General features: G+C 43.3%; 3 protein-coding genes across 9 annotated transcripts in view; all 3 read left to right on the top strand.

Moving 5' to 3' along the window:
- The window catches only part of LOC113018066 (NACHT, LRR and PYD domains-containing protein 12-like), a 267984-nt gene that overhangs the window by 181185 nt on the left and 67862 nt on the right, over nt 1-18937 (top strand). The gene's annotated exons all lie outside the window — the stretch shown is intronic.
- LOC145426141 (uncharacterized) lies at nt 337-12438 on the top strand. The gene is made up of 6 exons (XM_080299671.1): nt 337-1790; nt 10070-10201; nt 10286-10384; nt 10539-10637; nt 11376-11506; nt 12302-12438. Exons 2-6 carry the CDS (start codon nt 10113-10115, stop codon nt 12436-12438), a joined length of 555 nt encoding a protein of 184 aa, XP_080155797.1. The 5' UTR covers nt 337-1790; nt 10070-10112.
- On the top strand, nt 16732-18783 carry LOC113018141 (protein NLRC3-like). The gene is made up of 2 exons (XM_080298124.1): nt 16732-17208; nt 17325-18783. The coding sequence occupies exons 1-2, from the start codon at nt 16935-16937 to the stop codon at nt 18674-18676; spliced, it is 1626 nt and encodes a 541-aa protein (XP_080154250.1). The 5' UTR covers nt 16732-16934; the 3' UTR covers nt 18677-18783.

The following is an 18937-nucleotide window of genomic DNA, read 5'->3' as shown; positions in this document are numbered from 1 at the left end:
TGGGACCCATAGCTAATAAATAGTAATATGACATAAAATAACAACTTTGTGTGGATGTAACCTTGTGAGATTTGAGATTTTGGCAGCATTTTTATGTGACAACTTCTCTTTTTAGATAAATGCAGAGTTTAAGCGCATTACCACCATGCCACTGCAGTCCAGATTACTCTCGCAGATAGATGTGCTATCTGACAAACTAATAAAGGTCTTGAAAAGTCGAGAAGGACAAATAGGAAGAAGACTTCAGAACATTCTGGAGCCCACGGCCCAGGTAAGAAAAAAATAAATTTGTGTATACACTTTAGGGAAAATAATAATTTTAACAAAAGGCTGCTTGTCACTCTATCCCAGGAGTATGTTGAAAATCACCTGGGATTTTCACAATTTACCATGGGTGCGTTTATTTTTCTTTTTTTTTCTTTTACCTGCATTAGAACTGTGTGTGGAGTTCATAGTTGAACACCTCTCTATGCTCTGACAGTATTCTGCTTCTTTGCATGGAGATTTCACTTCATGCATTACCTTTTTAAGCATTCTGAGGACTCAAATCACATGCTGTAATGAATCCGTTTTTTGTTCACCTAATGTGTTAATGTTAACATTTTTTGGAATAGTGACACAGATTAAAATAAGATTTGGTATAATGTTCTTTGACCAGTGTTCTGTTTAATTAAATTTTGGAATTCTGCATTTTCTAGGCCACAGATGAAGCCATTATCCAACGATCTAATAAGGAAACAACCATGGGAATTTACATCAAAAAGTCAAGAGATGGCAATGGCAGCCTTGAGGACATCAGGATAGTCCTTGAAGGCCAGAGAGTCTGGCAGGATTTGGATAACTATACCCTAGCAGCTGAAATGCTGTTTGGACTAATGTACACTTTGAACCTCACCTACCCACTGGAAAAGTATACCTTTGAGATATTATAGAAACTGGTTATGGAGCTCAAAAGGAACAGCCTTTCAAAGAAGGCCCAGGTTTTCAGGACCAGACTGTACGATTGAACAGTTTTCCAGTTATGATGTGGGAACAACATGTTTACCTCTTCGAATATGTACCATCCTTTCTTTTAAGCCAGCACTGGTAAAGTTTCAGGACATAGTGAAACTTATTTTTCTGGCACTTTTCAACTTGGGGCCTTTATTACTGCAGTTTTCACTTTTCAAGCCATGGCTCTTTAAAAAAAAAAAAAATTCAAACTTTGAATGTCCATTTTTCTCAATGGAAATGGTGCCTTCTATTGTTTTCTATTAATTTATATAATTTTAAATTAAGCAGGACAGAGTTCTTTTAAAGAAAGATTTACTTTTATTCTCAAAAGTTAAGCATGACAGGCTTCTGTTTAAGAAAGAGACCTGTTTTACTGTGTTAATGTTGTCATTTTGAGCTAAAAATAAATGGCCAAATGATCATTTGTTTCCCATGTGTTCATATCACAAAGAATATGCATCTACTTAAATCAAATTCAAGTCAAATGGTTAAAAAATAATTTCACACACAAAAAAAAAAGAGCTAAAAAATTCACCACACTGGGAAGGGTGAAGACAACTGGGTTGCCCGGCCCTGGCCACGAGGTGCCCCTTATTTATTTCTCAGGGAGTTGGCAACCCTATGTCTTCGTGATCGAAGTAACTTGAACACAAACACAAACAAACAAAGAGGAAGACCGAACCGGAAGGAAAAGACTACAAGTCCCAGCATCCTCTGTGTTTAGGGAGGAGAAGTGAAAGTGAAAGTATTGAGCCTCCGTTGAGAGGAGAAGGAGGAGGAAGGTGGAGCTGAGGCAGGTGAGCAAAGGCATAGATTTTGCATGGACGGGAGGGACGTGTCCCCACCAATAATTTGATCTCTTCGAGAAAAGAAAAACAAACCCGATAGAAAGAAAGAAAAAAACAATCTGTCAACATCTCGTTCACCCAGCGGTGCAGAAAGAGTTAAATTACGTTCTCTACTGGAGTCCTACGTCATGTGACAAATATGGCCAATGTGATTGGCTGTGCCTTTCAGGGAGCTCTGTTTAGTAGTGATGTGCGATACCACTGATTTCCTTTCCGATCCGATACCAAGTAAAATTCAGGGTGGTATCGGTGATACTGATCCGATACAGATACTCTGTACAAAAACTTAATGTTTCATTGCATTTCATAATACAATATACACAGCAAATCCAGCATGTCCAAATTAACACTGTCGGATTTGATTTCAACACTATTAAAGTGTCTATATGGGTCCACACCAGAGAGTGTTAATTTAACTCTTTTTGGAGAGTTGGTACATTAACTCTGATTTAGTGTTAAACACCAAATCTGTCTGGAGTTGATAATTTAACACTTAGTGTTAAGAGTTTATATATTAACTCTCAAAGAGTATTTTAGTTTAACTACTTAAGAGTTATCTTCTAATTCATTCTAAAAAGCGGGAATTTTACTGTTCTGAACTTCTAGAAATTTCTTTTGGAAATAAACATTTACTAAAAAGATGCAATGGTTTTTGAAAAACATTTATTCTGAACTGTGCACCACAATTTCAAAACATTTTCTGAAAGATGTAACAGTGTACATGTTCTCACTTTCATTAGAATTGTGTTTATCAAAAGGTCTGACATGGTAAATGCAAATAACAGCATTCTCATCACTTATTTCTTCAATACAATATGCATGTCCTTCATTCATCCCTTTGTGGAACTTCAACACACTTCTGCTCTCCCCCATATCCCATCTTCACAAGCATATCCTGTGCGGAGATTGAATAAAAATTAGTTGACACTAATTAATGGCACAAATAATCCAGTAATCAATTGCAGCACAGTAAAAAAAAAAAAAGGAATCCTCTTTGAGCCATTACTTGTGTAAAGTATTTTCCCAAAAGACAAGGACACAGGCAACAGGTAATACTGAACTAAATGTAAAACCTCAACCTTTTTCATTTTTACCTAAACCGTGTGCATAAAACTGGAGGGATCTAAATGCTAACGTAGAATCCGGTCAGGACGTCAGCTACTGCTGTTTGCTCGTTTGTTTTTGTTTTTATGGGCGATCGTTTTCAGGCTTCAAGTAGCACCATTATACCAACGTTTCACATTCTAGACATTGTTTTAGGTGTATTTGACCAAAAGTTTGACTGAAAATTCACATTCAAGCTTTTTTTCAAGGCTGTGGTATTTGCCGCAAACAATACCTTTCAGCTAGCTAAAACAGAATGTTATGCTATCACCGAGCAACATGGCTAATGCCTTTCACACAGCTTCGTCTCAACTCCAAAGAGCCACAGAAGTAAAAGCGCATGATAATAATTGAAACAATCTTTGAAAGAATGACTTACCAAGCATGGCAAACAACTCAAATATGTAGAGCAAAATGTTCCGAAACGGCTTCACTTCAGCTTCGATTGGAGCCGTGCTGGGGGTGGAGTCTGTGAATTTACTCTGTTGGTGTCATAGCCCCTCTAGGAGTTCAGAGTTAAGAGGTCAAGAGTTAATGTTTCCATTGTAACACCTCCAGATTTGACATAGAAACACTCATTTTTAACACTCGATTTTAACTACTATCATTTTACACCTCAGAGTTACATTAAAAGAATGTGACTCTGCTTAGAGTAAAATTAACTCTACTTTTGCAAGAAGACTATTAACACCAAAAAATTTAACACTTTTGAATTTGCTGTGTATAATTGTATTATGTAATTGTAATAATAACATAACCATATTGCTTCATAATGATTAGAGGATATCAGACAACTTGTTTTTATTGCTTAATAATGCAGAATAATCGTATAGAAATAAAAAAAAACTGACATTGTGCGCTATTTGAGCATGTTGCCTGCCTGCAGCACTAAAGGACTCTGCGAGAGACGTCTGTCTCGCTCTAGCAGCACCTGTCCCTGTCCTCCTCTTCAGTTCACCTCAACATAAGCTTATCATATTCTGTGATGTGATTTACTCCGAGGTGTTTGACAAGGTCAGTGGTGTTGCCACAACACCTCACTGTCTTGCCACATATATCACAAACCGCGTCTGGGCTGTTTGTGGAGGTAAAACGCGTCCACACATGACTCTGTTTGCGCTCTGCCATTGTGGTGAGTGTGCACGCAATGGGCTGCGACACATTTATACAGCCGTATTTCGCATATGACTATGAAAGGCATAAGAGGAAGTAGTTCCTTCCAAATTAGACGATCCGAATGATATAGTTTCTTTCCACTGCGTTCATTTTAATGGAAAAACTACAAATTTACCCCAGAGTACTAAAATATCGATATTATAATATGAGAATCAATTCTAGAACATAAATTGCTGGTATCGGAAGAATCGATATTTCAGTATCGATCCGCACAGTTTTAGCAGCGGCAAGCCTGCGCTGCTAGGGCCTGCAAGGAGGAGAGGTGGGTGGCAGCAAAAAGGAAGAACCTGGATATAAGAAAGTGTTTTTCAAAGAAACCTGTAAGTTACTTAAAGTCAAGCTCACTCATAAAATGTGTCCATCACAATAACATTACAGGCTATGCTAGGCTTTGGCCCACATGGTAAATGGCCTATATTTATATAGCGCTTTACTAGTCCCTAAGGACCCCAAAGCGCTTTACATATCCAGTCATCCACCCATTCACACACACATTCACACACTGGTGATTTCAAGCTACATTGTAGCCACAGCCACCCTGGGGCGCACTGACAGAGGCGAGGCTGCCGGACACTGGCGCCACCGGGCCCTCTGACCACCACCAGTAGGCAACGGGTGAAGTGTCTTGCCCAAGGACACAACGACCGAGACTGTCCGAGCCGGGGCTCGAACCGGCAACCTTCCGATTACAAGGCGAACTCCCAACTCTTGAGCCACGATAGCCATTCATTAGACATCAGTCTAAAATTGTATGTAACCATGAATAACGTGTTTTGGAAACTAACTGCACAACAGGCAGCACTATTTGTTCTCTCAGTCTCTGAGCAGCATTTCTAATTTTGATTGAAACTGTCAGAGAAAACGGCAGCGTCGAGCGAGCCAGGATATTAGTTTACAGAGGCTGTTAAAATTATATGTCTGACGTTAAAATGCTGGTGACACAATAATTTCATCCTAATGGCACTGATATATTCATAGGGTTCATTTTTGAGACAAAATATAACGAGGTAGTCATGATTTTGCAAATAAATAAAAATAAAACCTTGTAGTGCAGTTTGCACAAATTGTTTTAAAAATGCACTCACCCTACAAACATTACTGACGAGTCAAGATCTGCACAAAGTGACAGAAACACTGAAGCAGCTCCACATTTTATTCTTATTGTCATGTATGTCCTATTTGTCAGGTGACAGAAGAACCAACACAAAGCTCAGAGAGTAATGGTGACACAAGATCACAGGTGAAAATAAAAAACTTAAAATAACCCGGTTGCACAAATATGCACACCCTTAAACTAATACTTTGTTGCAGCACCTTTGCCTTTTATCACTCTAATCAGTCTTTTTGGGTAGGAACCTATTAGCATGGCACATCTTGATGTGGAAATATTTGCTCACTCTTCTTTGCAAAATTCACATATAAAACTATGAATTGTAATTTTAAATGGTTTAAAAGCAGGTAGAATAGCATATGTAGGCAGGTATATTTCTTTTTTATCAAGAAGCAAAGACAAAAAGGGGAACAAAAGAAACAGAGCAGGGTTCAGTGGTTGAATCATCCGTCCCCACCAATGCCAAAACCAAATCTACGCCTTTGCAGGTGAGTGTTAACATGAATATGTTTCTTCTTATGACATAAAATAATTCCACGCTGTTCGTGTCTGTGGGTGAAATGTGAGGCCGGTCGGCTCCTCTGAGCGCTGGTTTCCTGTAAGTAGAGAGGAAGTGAGTTTAGCTGAGCCTCCGTTTAGTGTGAGAGAGCAGGAGGAGAGTGAGAGCTGTGCTGAGGCAGGGTGAGTGTTAACACCGCTCTGACATTACTGTGTCTCTGTGGCGGGAACAACAGGCTCCGTCAGTGGAGGCAAAAATAATCAGACTTTGGTTTTTCAAAGGAAACAACTTTATGTCGGAAGTTCCCGCACGCTCATTGGATAACGATGTGTCAATCTCGAGCTATTAGCCAATGAGCGTGCGGATTCACAGAATGCCCCGCCTTTATCACGGGACTTTAAAAGCTACAATGGCGACAGAAACTCCGTGAGTGGAGTTCAGGGTGACGTTATGAAACTGTGACGTTTGAGCCACTTCCTGTTGTCAGTCCCAGCGTCCTGATCACCGAGGTTTCTGTTGCTCTGATATCTGATATTGATTATATTGGTAAACAGGCTGTAGCATAAACATCAAACACAGCTGAAGCAGTTTTTGGATGGTTGGCTTCAAATGATTCGTCGGTTTGAAAAGTAAAAACAATTTAAAATAGGTGAAGCTGATGCAGGGTGAGTGTTAACACCAGGACTTTAGAGGGAAGAAGAGTCACAGCATGTTGTTGACGCGTTGTTGTTCAATCGGGGGAGGCTCTCCGTTGAGGAGAAAAGCTTGAATTTGTTTGTATACGGATTATCCATTGTTTATTATTGCTCACCACAAACAACTATCTGATTGAATAGTTTTCTTATCAGATAGAGAAATAAAATGCGTCGCAAAATGTAAAAGCAAAATTTCCCCGCCTGGGCTGCCTTGCGCCTGATTGTTCTGTAAATAGTTTGAAATGGTTACATAAAAAGCGTCTGAGCCTTGGCTGCATTTTTAGGTAAATATAACTTTGTTGTCTGCAAAACTTTTGTGTATTTTAAAAAATGTACAATTTCTGTTTGCATTTCAAGTTATGAAAATGATTTGTTTAACATGCTTGTGGTTTTTACAGTCAAAAATATCACTTTCTACTCGTATTTTAAATTTTGTCTGAATTTAGATAAATTCTGCTGATACATTTTGTCAAAATGAGAAAATAACAGATTGGCAAGATAAACAGTTTTTAAATGTGAAATACAGAGGCCACATCAAAAGTAGTCAAAAACGGCCAATTACACCCTGGACACCAGCTTTCTGGAGTATTTGAAATAACGGTAATATGAGTGGTCCATATAGTCACAAAGAATAGCCACTTGTTTCTGTGCTACCAAAGTTCCCCGGCTTTCATTCAAAATGTGTTTATGGTCAGCACCTGCACATTAAACTACTTAAACATTATAAATGTCTTTTCAAGCTCACACTGAGGCCTGTGGGGCACAATCAGCCACTGAGACAGTTCACACATTTATATGTGTTTGTATATGAATATTTCATACTTTAAGACTGCCTGTTTATTTAAGGGAGATGAACAAAATACATTGGAATTGTACAAAATAATATCACAGATGACAAATTCAATAGATTTTAAGTAGATGCTTGTGCATTCTTAAAGTCTTATATGTTGAATTGAACTATTTGATCTGTTCAAAGCCTCCCAGTCAGTGCTGTTCTCCATGCCTGTCTGACTGTACATGTTATTAGCACAAACACTTTAAAGGTGATCCTTTAGGACTTCAGCAATAATACAGAGAGCAATGTAGTTAGCAATAAAACAGTTTTATTGGGAATTAACTTAAAAAACAAACAAATATCTGTCTCCTAATTCTTGTCACACAGGAAAGAAGCATCAATATCTGATGAGCAGACTTATTTCTTTCTTTTTTTGTTCACATTTTCACATCTTAATTTTTAAGTGAAATGGGCATTTAGAGTTTATACACTATGTATATAAGGTATTAGTACAGGTACTCGGGCATTTTGCCATAACACGGGCAGAAATATTGCCATTCAGTGCCTTCGTAACTTGAATTTTTCGTGAAATGGGGCATTCGTAAGTCGGGGTTCCACTGTATTTTTGTGTGGTGCGTTTTTTCTATTTCTTAGCAAAAGTTGAACAAAGGTATTTAAGTTCATGTAGGATGATTTGTTTTCATTTTCACATGGTCTTACTGAGGTAATGCGAATTGAAACATGCATTCTTTTTTTTTTTTTTTGGCGGGGGGGCTGATGTGCTGGAAAAGCTTGAAAAGGGACCTTGAAAGTGCTTAAAAAGTGCTTGAATTTGACCCTGAAAAAGGCGTAGGAGCCCTGCTCACGGCAAAGCGTGGGACAGACCCGCTCGCCTCGCAAGCAATTGAGCTGTTATTACCACCGACAAAGCGCATGTCCCGGTACACAGCTGCCATAACCCCCGCTGTACACTGACTTCATTTACTGAGGTTTTATTTCCTGATGTTCGTATGTGTCATACGTGTTCCAGTCACCAATTCTGAATTATAACTAACATTAAAAACATGTTTAAGGAGGAGAGAGAGCAAAAATATTCGATTAACAGCTGATGTTTGGGTTTTTGTTCAATAATCAGCGTGACCTGATAAACGCATAAAAGAAATAACGCTGGTGTTTCCGTCATGTAGTAACTGTTAGGTTTAACTGTACAAAGATGGTTCGACACTATGAAACACACACAGACTTCATGATGTTCGCCTCATTTTTTTATTGTGAATATTAATCATGAGGGTAAACGGCCCTGTACACCACGGAGCGAGGTCAGCATGTCCACCATATCTTCAGCTCTCTGAGTTAACCCATCAAACTAATCTAACGCTCATCTACGAATAATTCACGGTCATATCAATATGATTTTACAGAAAATCATCCTTATTGCTGCAACTATTCCAGAGACATGAAAATCTACAGCATAAAGAACACAAAAATATATAGCAGTCTAACGCAACACTTTAACAGAGATGAATGCATCAGTTTGTCACAGATCAAAGTGGAATGAATGTGATTGGTTGAACTGGTGTTCGTGATCTGTGTTTTCTGCATTTTCATCAGCGTAAGAGACTCAGCAGCAGATTATGACAGTTATACATTTGATGAATCACCAAATTAATAAACGCAAGAAACGATCAAACCTGTTCCGACAGTTTGAGTTTGTGTTCCCTCAGCTGCAGACTCGCTGCTGTTTAAATGTTTGAGAGCGAAGATGAGATAGAGAATCAGCAGCAAAGAGAACAGAGAAAATCCAAATCAGAGTTTTTCTCTGAATTAAAAGCAAGGAAACAACAATATATTCTACATGGTGAAACTGATGGTTTGTGGTGTTTGGGTCTGTGATAGGTTTGTAGCTTGAACCTATTCGCTGGAACATTGAAGACAATATAATTACACATCAAGCAAGACACGAAGTAGTAAGTTAAACTTAAAGAAATCCAGACGCTTTTCTTGGACTGTTGGTTTCAGTGTTGAGTCTCATTCACACACTCCCTCAGACTCTTCACACACACTGATTTGCTGACATAAACACACTCCTGTGTGCTTTCTTGGCTTCGCACACACACTGAGGACCATCTACAGACTGTGAGCTCCGTCTTCTTCGTCTTTGGAGCCGAACTCTGACAAAGTAAGGAACAAAACTTTCTCCAGCGTGTGAACTTTCCTCCTAGACTCAGTCTGAGCAGTCAGACCACATATTTCTAAAGCAGCACATGAAGGTGTGGCTCACACACACACAGGTGAAGGAAACAGCTGCAGTATTAAAAACTGCTTCACTGTCTACAAATATATGAACTGAATGTTTCTTTCAGGCTGTAAAAACCTTATTTATCCTCCATTACAGTCCTGCATTCAGAGCATTACTTCTGTTATATTAGTACATGTATTTTATTCTGATGAACACATGAAACTCTGAGCTGGATTGAATCCATTGAATCAGAGTCCAGGACTCAGACTAAACACACTGAATGTGTCCTGAGCTCGGCCGCTGTTCCACAGTAACTGCTGTCAGAGTCACTGTTACTGAGTTAGCTTAGCTAGCAGAGCAGCTAGCAGTTAGAGTATGAACTCTGTAAGCAGTCAGCTCGGTCCTGGACATGGTTACTGACATAAAGCTGCTCTCTGCAGCCATGTTTGACCTGCTGCTTTGTAGGACTACAGTAATGGAGGATTTGGAGGCTGAACTGGGCTCTGTGACACTTTTTGTAGTGAACTGATGAAAGCTGCGTCTCAGATGGATGTTAGTCCAACACATCAGACACGACCTCTGCAGCTCTCAGTTGATGTGCACATGAATGATTTGTGTTTCCTCTGCAGGTGAAGGTAGAAAGTGTGTGTGAGCTGATGTGAATTGAGCAGCATGGATCAGTGTGAGGACAGAGAGGAGGGAGTCCCTCCCTCTAAAAGCACTCTGTGTGGGGAACATGAGAGCCAGACCAAAGCTCAGAGGTGAGATGACCATCTCTAACTGTCCATGACTCTTCTCCATGTCACAGCTCAGCACTCACATCACTGCTCCATCATTATTCACAGGAACCAGCCTGGACCTCCACCCAGCTCTGTGTCCTCTAAGAGCAAACGGGTGAAGCATTTCTTTCGTAATTTAGGGCAAAAGAAGTCATCTGACGAAAAGTAAGTTCATGTCAGTATTAAAATGTTTGAAATTTTAATCAGCTTTTTACTATTTAACGATTTAAATAATATACTATTTACATAGTTTATACTTTTTATCTAATGTATTGGACACATTGGATGTGACACATGTTTCATGTTCACTTATTTTTAGCGTCAATCAGAAACCATCCAGCTCTGTGTCTTTAAAGAGTGACCGGTCAAATCATCGAGGCATTGGTTTTAAATCCCAGCCTGTGTCTGCTGCAGAGAGGTGAGCTGTTTGTAACAAGAACTCTCTGATTTAAATGATTTTGATGTTTCCTGGTTTCTAAAATGCATCTCTGTAGCAGAGCAGTGTCTCCAAGGACACAGAGGCTCAGCTGTAACTGTCAGTTTATCTGGTTTAAGACACATTTGGACTCAATTGGCTGTTTTTAACTATGTATTTTAATCAGAGGTGTAAATTCAGACCTCACACATCTGGATCCTAAACTATGATACAAACAGCTGCTAGCAGTGGGTAGTTTGACTTTGATACGCTGCTCTAGAAAGCAAACAAAGGTTTGTGCAGCTCCTCTTCAGAAAAGTGTTCAGAGAGCAGCTGCTGTATTAGACAAAGGCTCGTCGTGTGAGCCCAGATGTGTGTAACAGCTGGATGAAGGAGAACCATCATAGTCGCGTCTCCATCCCGCCTTTATTAATGAACTTCCTGTTGCTTGCAGATGACAGGAACACAAAGTGTTTGTGCCACTTGATGCTGCAGGATTTGTTAACGTGTCCATGATGGTAACATCTCCTCGTCTAACTGCAAACACATGAGCGCTCCTAATGGCAGCTATCACAGCCACACAGGCAGACTGTGTCTCACTGTTGCATTCAGGGACATTTGTTTTCCTGTAAAAAGCTGAACTCTAATGGGTCCAAAGGTCAACCTCCAGAGTTCAGTGGTGAACCTGTACCAACGAGGTCAGAGACCTGTGATGACTCCTTTACATGTTTGTGTCTGCAGAGGTCAGAGGTCACAGTTTGCAGGATCCAGCAGTCCGTCGGTGAGGAGTGACTGGTCCAAACATCAACCTCCAAACTTCAGTGCTGAACCTGGACCAACGAGGTCAGAGAACTATGATGACTCCTTTACATGTTTGTGTTTTCCTGGATAAATATGACCAAAGATTCATTAAAAAGATAAAAATATTAGACTGTCCTGTAGCGCTGTGTGGCAGGCAGAATTGGACCCAAACACAACAGGATGAAGTCAAAAAGGCAGCTTTTGTTAGGATGCCTGGGTCGTTGACCCAGGGTTTTTGAGTTTATTATATTATTTATACTTTCTAGTTTTTGGTTTCTTTGAGTTCTGTCTTATGGCTTATGTCTCTGTCTTCTTTAGTTGCTCTGTCTCCCCTATCACCTGCATCGCCTTGTCTAGTTCGCGTCTATGTGTATCTTAAGTTCCTATATCCCCGTGTTCAGTCAGTGTTTGTGTCTGCACTGTTCCCACGTCTCTGTTCCCTCTGTTACAGTGCGTGCGAGTCTGTGTCTTTGTTCAGTCTGTGTTATGTGTTTCCTGTTTTACTTTGAAGGTTTCTGTCTTATCTCGGTGTGTTCAGTTTACGCTTCTTTGGTCTCGTCAGTTCTGATTTGCCCCAGCTGTGTTTCCCTCCTGTTACTCATTCCCTGATTGCTCCCTCTGTGTATTTAAGCCCTGTGTTTCTCTGTGTCCGTGTCGCGATCTACCATTTTCCTAGCTGTGTGTTCTGTCATTCCTCCAGTTTAAGTTTGTTTTGAGTTTTTTCTCAGTTATGTTATATTTTTGAGTACCTAATTAAAGCCTTTTTGAGTTCACGTCTGTCTCCGGAGTCTGCACCTTGGGTCCTATTCCTGCCTGCACACAGCCACACCTAACAGAAGATCGCGACCAGAACATGGACCCTGCAGACTCTTTTTCCTCTGAGTTCTACGGCGAGATGGAGCGGATGGTGAGCCTGCTCGACCGCATCGCCCTGTCCCCGGATTTAAGGACCATGGCAGTGGGGCTGAGTGGAGGCCATCATTCGGCAATATCCCCGGCTTAGCCAGTTTGCTAAGGACACTGAGTTGGGGAACACCATAACTGCCTGGAGAGAGCAGGTCAGGGCTGGTGAGCTTGCTCTCTCCCTCACTACATCTTCCCCACCGCTGCCGCAGGACAACGCACACTCTGCCTCATCGCCACTGCAGGCTTCCTCCCCTTCCTCACGCCAGCCGGGACCTTGTTCGCCTGTCCGTTCGCCTGCCTTTTTTCTGGCGGCTGTGTGGTCGGAGGATGAGGAGGAGGTCTCCGTTTCTCCACTGGTTCCTGTTTCCTCGTCTAAAACGAAGCGACGCCACCGTCGCTCCTCTCCTCGGTAATCTGTTCAGCCACCTGTCTCCGCTGGAGGGTCCGAGGGGCCCGTTCAGCCTCACGCCTCGTCAGCTGGAGGGCCCGAGCAGCCCGTTCAGCCTCACGCCTCGTCAGCTGGAGGGCCCGAGCAGCCCGTTCAGCCTCACGCCTCGTCAGCTGGAGGGCCCGAGCAGCCCGTTCAGCCTCACGCCTCGTCAGCTGGAGGGCCCGAGGAGCCCTGGAGGGCCCGAGGAGCCCGTTCAGCCTCACGCCACGTCAGCTGGAGGGCCCGAGGAGCCCGTTCAGCCTCACGCCACGTCAGCTGGAGGGTCCGAGGGGCCCGTTCAGCCACCTGTCTCCGCTGGAGGGTCCGAGGGGCCCGTTCAGCCTCTTGCCTCGTCAGCTGGGGGTCCTGGAGGACCCAGCCAGCACGTCCCAGTTTCTGCTGATGGTTCTGGCGAGGCCGTTCAGCCACCACCGGCTCCACCGCCTGGTCCGGCCTCCGAGTCTGCAGCTCCGCCTGGTCCGGCCCCGGCCTCTGCAGCTCCGCCTGGTCCAGTCTCCGAGTGTTCAGCTTTGTCTGCTCCTGAGGTCTCCAATCTGTCTGTTCCTGCACGTCCCGACCGGCCTGCACGGCCTGCACGTCCTGTCCGGCCGATGACTGGACGTCGTTGCCGTCATGGACAGCTCTCTGTACTACGCCGCCGTCATGGACGGCCCCCTGAACTACGTCGCCACCAGTGCCTCCTGCCCGGCCGGCCTCCTGACCTGTTTTCTGGGCTCTTGGACCATCAGCCTCCGGGCCGCCCCCCTGACCTACCCGGGTTTGGACTGTTGTGCCGTCAGCCTCCGGGCCGGCCCCCTGAACTTTTTTGAGACTATTGCCTGGGCCTCTGTGCCTTTCATGAGCTCTTTTGTTTGTTTGCTTTTGGACTTTGCCCGGGCCTTGGTGCTGTTGTTTTGGACTTTGTTCCTGTTTTTTGTTCTGTTGCTTTCCGGGATCCAGTGTTTGCACTTTTTTTTTTTTTTTTTGTTTTGTTGTTTCTGGCTCCTTGTTTGGTTTGTTTTCGAGCCCTCCATCCTGTTTCCCCCGCCGCCCACCCTGGTTGGGTTGTTTTTGGTTTTGATGTTTTGGTTTGGGCTGTCTGGAAGCCAGCCCTTAAGGGAGGGGAGGGGGGGGGGGGGGGTACTGTTAGGATGCCTGGGTCGTTGACCCAGGGTTTTTGAGTTTATTATATTATTTATACTTTCTAGTTTTTTGGTTTCTTTGAGTTCTGTCTTATGGCTTATGTCTCTGTCTTCTTTAGTTGCTCTGTCTCCCCTGTCACCTGCATCCCCTTGTCTAGTTCACGTCTATGTGTATCTTAAGTTCCTATATCCCCGTGTTCAGTCAGTGTTTGTGTCTGCCCTGTTCCCACGTCTCTGTTCCCTTTGTAGTGCCTGCATGTGAGTCTGTGTCTTTGTTCAGTCTGTGTTATGTGTTTCCTGTTTTACTTTGAAGGTTTCTGTCTTATCTCGGTGTGTTCAGTTTACGCTTCTTTGGTCTCGTCAGTTCTGATTTGCCCCAGCTGTGTTTGTTTTGAGTTTTTTCAGTTATGTTATATTTTTGAGTACCTAATTAAAGCCTTTTTGAGTTCACGTCTGTCTCCGGAGTCTGCACCTTGGGTCCTATTCCTGCCTGCACACAGCCACACCTAACAGCTTTATTTCAGCTGTGAATATGCAAACAGCAGAAATAAGGAAACATAACTGTAGGTTTGCAGTGAATGAAGCCTCAGCTCGACGCTCCACTTTGTCCCTCTTTTCCTTCTACAAACAGCCACATCAGGAGTCTTTGATGGAGTTTAAAAATATTTAATTACAAATGTCCAAAGATACCTGAATCAACAGTTATTAAAGCTAAAATAGTTCACAGGGTTTGGACTTTGTTAGGTGACGAGAGAACATCAAAGTGTTTTTTATCTTAAACAGTATTTTTATGACTTCAGTTGCTCTCACAGCCCTGTTTGTTATTTTACCAGAGCTCTTATGTTTCACTCAGTGCTCCCACCAAACACCTTGGAGGACACAGTGTGATTTAGATTTCATTGCTGTAAACACCAGTCACACAAGCTAACCCATGGAGGCAGCAGCAGGCTTTGTGTTTGGTAAAGTCTGTTGGTTTAAACTAAGAGTTTAGTTTGTTAGCACAAAGAGCTGTCAGCTAAAGCCCCGAATGCACTTTGAATACAGACGAACTGAGAAAAACACTTTAAATACAGCAAACACTCAAACTGAAAACAAGTTTTTCTGCTGGTCATCCACAGCAGTACATTTAGCATTCATGCTAGCAGCAGGCTATGGCTGTCCACTGAGCACCAACACAGGTAGGAGTGAGCAGTGATGAAGCAGGACTGTGGGCAAGTTTGAGCTACAATCCTATTGGCTTCTCAGTTTCTCCAAAGAAAAGGGGAAAAATTCTTGGTGTTGTGAAGATGTGAGTTGGTCTTGTTGTCGTGGGGCTGGAAGGATGCTGGCAGTGAGAGGCTTTTCATACAGTGTTCAGTAGCAGAATGAGAAGAAAGCCACTGCACATGAAACAAGGTGCTCGTAGAGTTTGTTTACTGTGTTTGTGCCACAATGTCAGATCAGTTGTAGATTCACATGCAGACTTGTCCAGTGAAACCAGTGCAAGTACTGCAGTACAGAGCAAAGACTAAGCAAGCCAGGAGAGCTCTCCAACTTTCTGAAAGTATCAGGATATTTGAGTGATAAGAAAAAGTGGATCATGCAACAATGTCCCTCAGCACACAAAACAGTCAAAGCAGAATAAATATAATGTTTTAGATCAAACACTTACAGGGACCTGAAGAGAGAGAAACCAACAAAATGTCATGGCTAACAAAGGAACTCAAGCACAGACTGAGTTCTGACAAACAAATCAGAATCAGACTCAGAAAGGGTTTTCTTGCCAAATGTTGGGCAGGTTTACAACATTAGGAAATTGCTGCGGTGCTTCAGTGCAAACATACTGTCATAAATTACGCTTAAATAGACATGAAAATAAAAATAAGAATAAGAATTAAAAGTGCTAAGTAGATAGGTATATACATGAGTGCAGGTGGTGATCAGTGCCAAACATGGAATGATGCATTGAACACAGCGTAGGGTCATGTGTTAGGGGTGGGAACAGTCATACGGTTATTGTTCATGTGTCCGACAGCAGAGGGGAAGAAACTGTTCTTATGGCGAGAGGTTCTGGTGCGAATGGACCGGAGCCTCCTGCCTGAGGGGAGCAGGTCAAACAGACTGTGTCCAGGGTGAGAAGGGTCAGCTGAGATCCGAGCTGCACGCCCCAGTGTCCTGGAGGTGACAGTTTATTTACCAAAGGGGTGAACCACAGTGCTCTATATATGTACAGTGAGTTGGGGAGGGGGTCCAGGGCTCCAGGGAAAAGAGGGAAGGGAGTCCACACTCACTCCTCTTCAGTCACTCTTGTCCTGCTCTCCACTCACACAGCCACACACGGGAGTCACAGGTAAGCGTCTGTAACCAGGTCCGGGGAAATATATACTCAAGTATACACAAAGTTAACCCAACTGGTGAATTTAGAGAGAAATTTCTTAGCAAGGAGCTGAGATCATGAACACAGGAGGGTCAATGTCCCAGCGACAAACTGCTCCATGCCGCAGCGTTAAATGGTTACCGGTAAGCCCAGGTGAATCAGCAACAGGTGGTGTAATCATCATAACTGTGTGGACCAAGAGCGAGAGGCCATTACAAGCTCCACCCAGGCAGGCAAAACGCTAGCAGGAGAGAGCAAAACATAAAACCTGAAAAGCCATCATGAGCCAGCCAGAGAGACACAGAGTTTTATACTAGAAGAGAAACCTGCTCATCTTCATCATGTTTGTTTAAATAGAGAAAATCAGAAGTCTCTGTGTGTCAGACCACGGCTCTACACGGACACTTCTAAGCTGCTTCAGAGTGAACTGACACAGATAAGCTGCACACAGCAGCTGTAAAACAGTGAAAGTCATAACTGTCTCTCTGATGGAAAGCTTTTATTGTGAAGTCAGGAAGTCTGCAGGAAGTGTTGAGTTTGTATTCATCACTCAGTGTTTAATGAGACAGGCAGACAGGAAGAGCAGCTCATTAGTGTTGATGACATCAAAGGAACTGTGAGGAACTGCAGTTTGGTCAAATCTGGATGTTTTTCACTGACAGTAAATGTTTTTAGTGATAAAGAAATGTGTTCACAGAGAGAGGAGGAGGAAGAGGAGTGGTGTTTGTGAGGAGGAGCAGCTGTCCTGCTGTGCTTTGTGTCAGGACGTCCTGAAGGATCCAGTCTCTACCAGCTGTGGACACTGGTTCTGCAGACAGTGCATCTCCTCATACTGGGACCAATCTGCTTCATCAGGAGACTCCTCCTGTCCCCAGTGTGGAGAAAGATCCAGAAGCAGAGCTGGACTGCAGACAGCCAGTCAGAGCAGCTGTGTACAAAGTAAGACTGAACATCTGTCTGCTGATGGACTCATTTCTGAAAACTGGACTTCTTGTGTTGTTCAGACATTGAAGAGTTTTCTTTCTCTTTAGTCTCATTGTTTTTCTTTCTTTCAGCAGATGTTGGTCTGCAGGAGGTTTTAGATGAACATAAGATCAGTCTGAGGAGGAGATGTGAACGTGTGACTGAAGGAAGTGATGAAACAGGAAGTAGAACCCTCCTCAACAGGATCTACACTGAGCTCTACATCACAGAGGGACAGAGTGAAGAGGTTCATACCCAACATGAGGTGAGGCAGCTGGAGACAGCTTCCAAGATGGACGCCCTCCATGACGCTCCAATCAGGTGCCAGGACATCTTTAAAGCCTTACCTGACCAACAGAGACCCATCAGAGTGGTTCTGACCAACGGCGTGGCTGGTGTTGGAAAAACCTCCTCAGTGCAGAAGTTCACTCTGGACTGGGCAGAGGGCTTGGAGAACCAACATGTCAGTGTGGTGGTTCTGCTTTCATTCAGGGAGCTGAACCTGATCAGAGATGAGCAGTACAGTCTTCTGGAGCTGCTCCATGTTTTCCATCCAACATTACAGAAGGTCACAGCAGAGAAGCTGGCTGTCTCTCAGCTTTTGTTCATCTTTGACGGCCTGGATGAAAGCAGACTTTCATTGGATTTCACCAACAGGAAGCTGCTGTCTGATGTCACACAGAAGTCATCAGTCAGCCAGCTGCTGACAAACCTCATCCAGGGGAATCTGCTTCCCTCGGCTCTCGTCTGGATAACTTCCCGACCTGCAGCAGCCAATCAGATCCCTCCTACATGTGTTGACTGGCTAACAGAAGTACGAGGCTTCACTGACGCCCAGAAGGAGGAGTACTTCAGGAGGAGATTCAGTGATGAAGAGCTGTCCAGCAGAATCATCTCCCACATGAAGACATCCAGGAGCCTCCACATCATGTGTAGAATCCCAGTCTTCTGCTGGATCACTGCTACAGTTCTGGAGCACATGTTGACTACAGAGCAGAGAGGAGAGCTGCCCAAGACCCTGACTGACATGTACTCACACTTCCTGCTGGTTCAGACAAAGAGGAAGAAGAACAAGTACCATGAGGGACGTGAGACGAGTCCACAGGAGCTGACGAAGGCTGACAGGGAAGTTCTTCTGAAGCTGGGGAGGCTGGCGTTTGAACATCTGGAGAAAGGAAGCATCATGTTCTACCAAGAAGACCTGGAGCAGTGTGGTCTGGATGTGACAGAGGCCTCGGTGTACTCAGGAGTTTGTACAGAGATCTTCAAAAGAGAGTGTGTGATCTTCCAGAAACCAGTCTACTGCTTTGTTCATCTGAGCATTCAGGAGTTTCTGGCTGCAGTCTACATGTTCCACTGTCACACCAACAGGAAGACAGAGGTGCTGAAGAACTTCTTGGGACAAAAATACAACGAGTCCTCTCTGGATGATTTCCTTAAATGAGCCATGGAGAAATCCCTCCAGAGTAAAAATGGCCACCTGGACCTGTTTGTTCGCTTCCTTCATGACCTCTGTCTGGAGTCCAACCAGAGACTCTTAGTAGGTCTGCTGGGTCAGACAGAGATCAGTCCAGGAACCATCCAGAGAGTCATCAACAACCTGAAGGAGATGAACAGTGATGGAATCTCTCCTGACAGAAGCATCAACATCTTCCACTGTCTGATGGAGATGAACCACCTCTCATTATTTCAGGAGATCCAAGAG

The sequence above is a fragment of the Astatotilapia calliptera genome, chromosome 3 (assembly GCF_964374335.1).
Source record: "Astatotilapia calliptera chromosome 3, fAstCal68.1, whole genome shotgun sequence".
Lineage (NCBI taxonomy): Eukaryota > Metazoa > Chordata > Actinopteri > Cichliformes > Cichlidae > Astatotilapia > Astatotilapia calliptera.
Note: the sequence above shows the minus strand (reverse complement) of the source record. Positions and strands in the feature narration are given on the sequence as shown.

Coding starts and splice junctions, on each gene's coding strand:
- LOC145426141 (XM_080299671.1), top strand. CDS start 10,113: ATGGATCAGTGTGAGGACAGAGAGGAGGGAGTCCCTCCCTCTAAAAGC. Junction 10,202..10,285: donor AGCCAGACCAAAGCTCAGAG/GTGAGATGACCA, acceptor CATTATTCACAG/GAACCAGCCTGGACCTCCAC. Junction 11,507..12,301: donor CTATGATGACTCCTTTACAT/GTTTGTGTTTTC, acceptor TGGACCCTGCAG/ACTCTTTTTCCTCTGAGTTC.
- LOC113018141 (XM_080298124.1), top strand. CDS start 16,935: ATGTTTTTAGTGATAAAGAAATGTGTTCACAGAGAGAGGAGGAGGAAG. Junction 17,209..17,324: donor TCAGAGCAGCTGTGTACAAA/GTAAGACTGAAC, acceptor TCTTTCTTTCAG/CAGATGTTGGTCTGCAGGAG.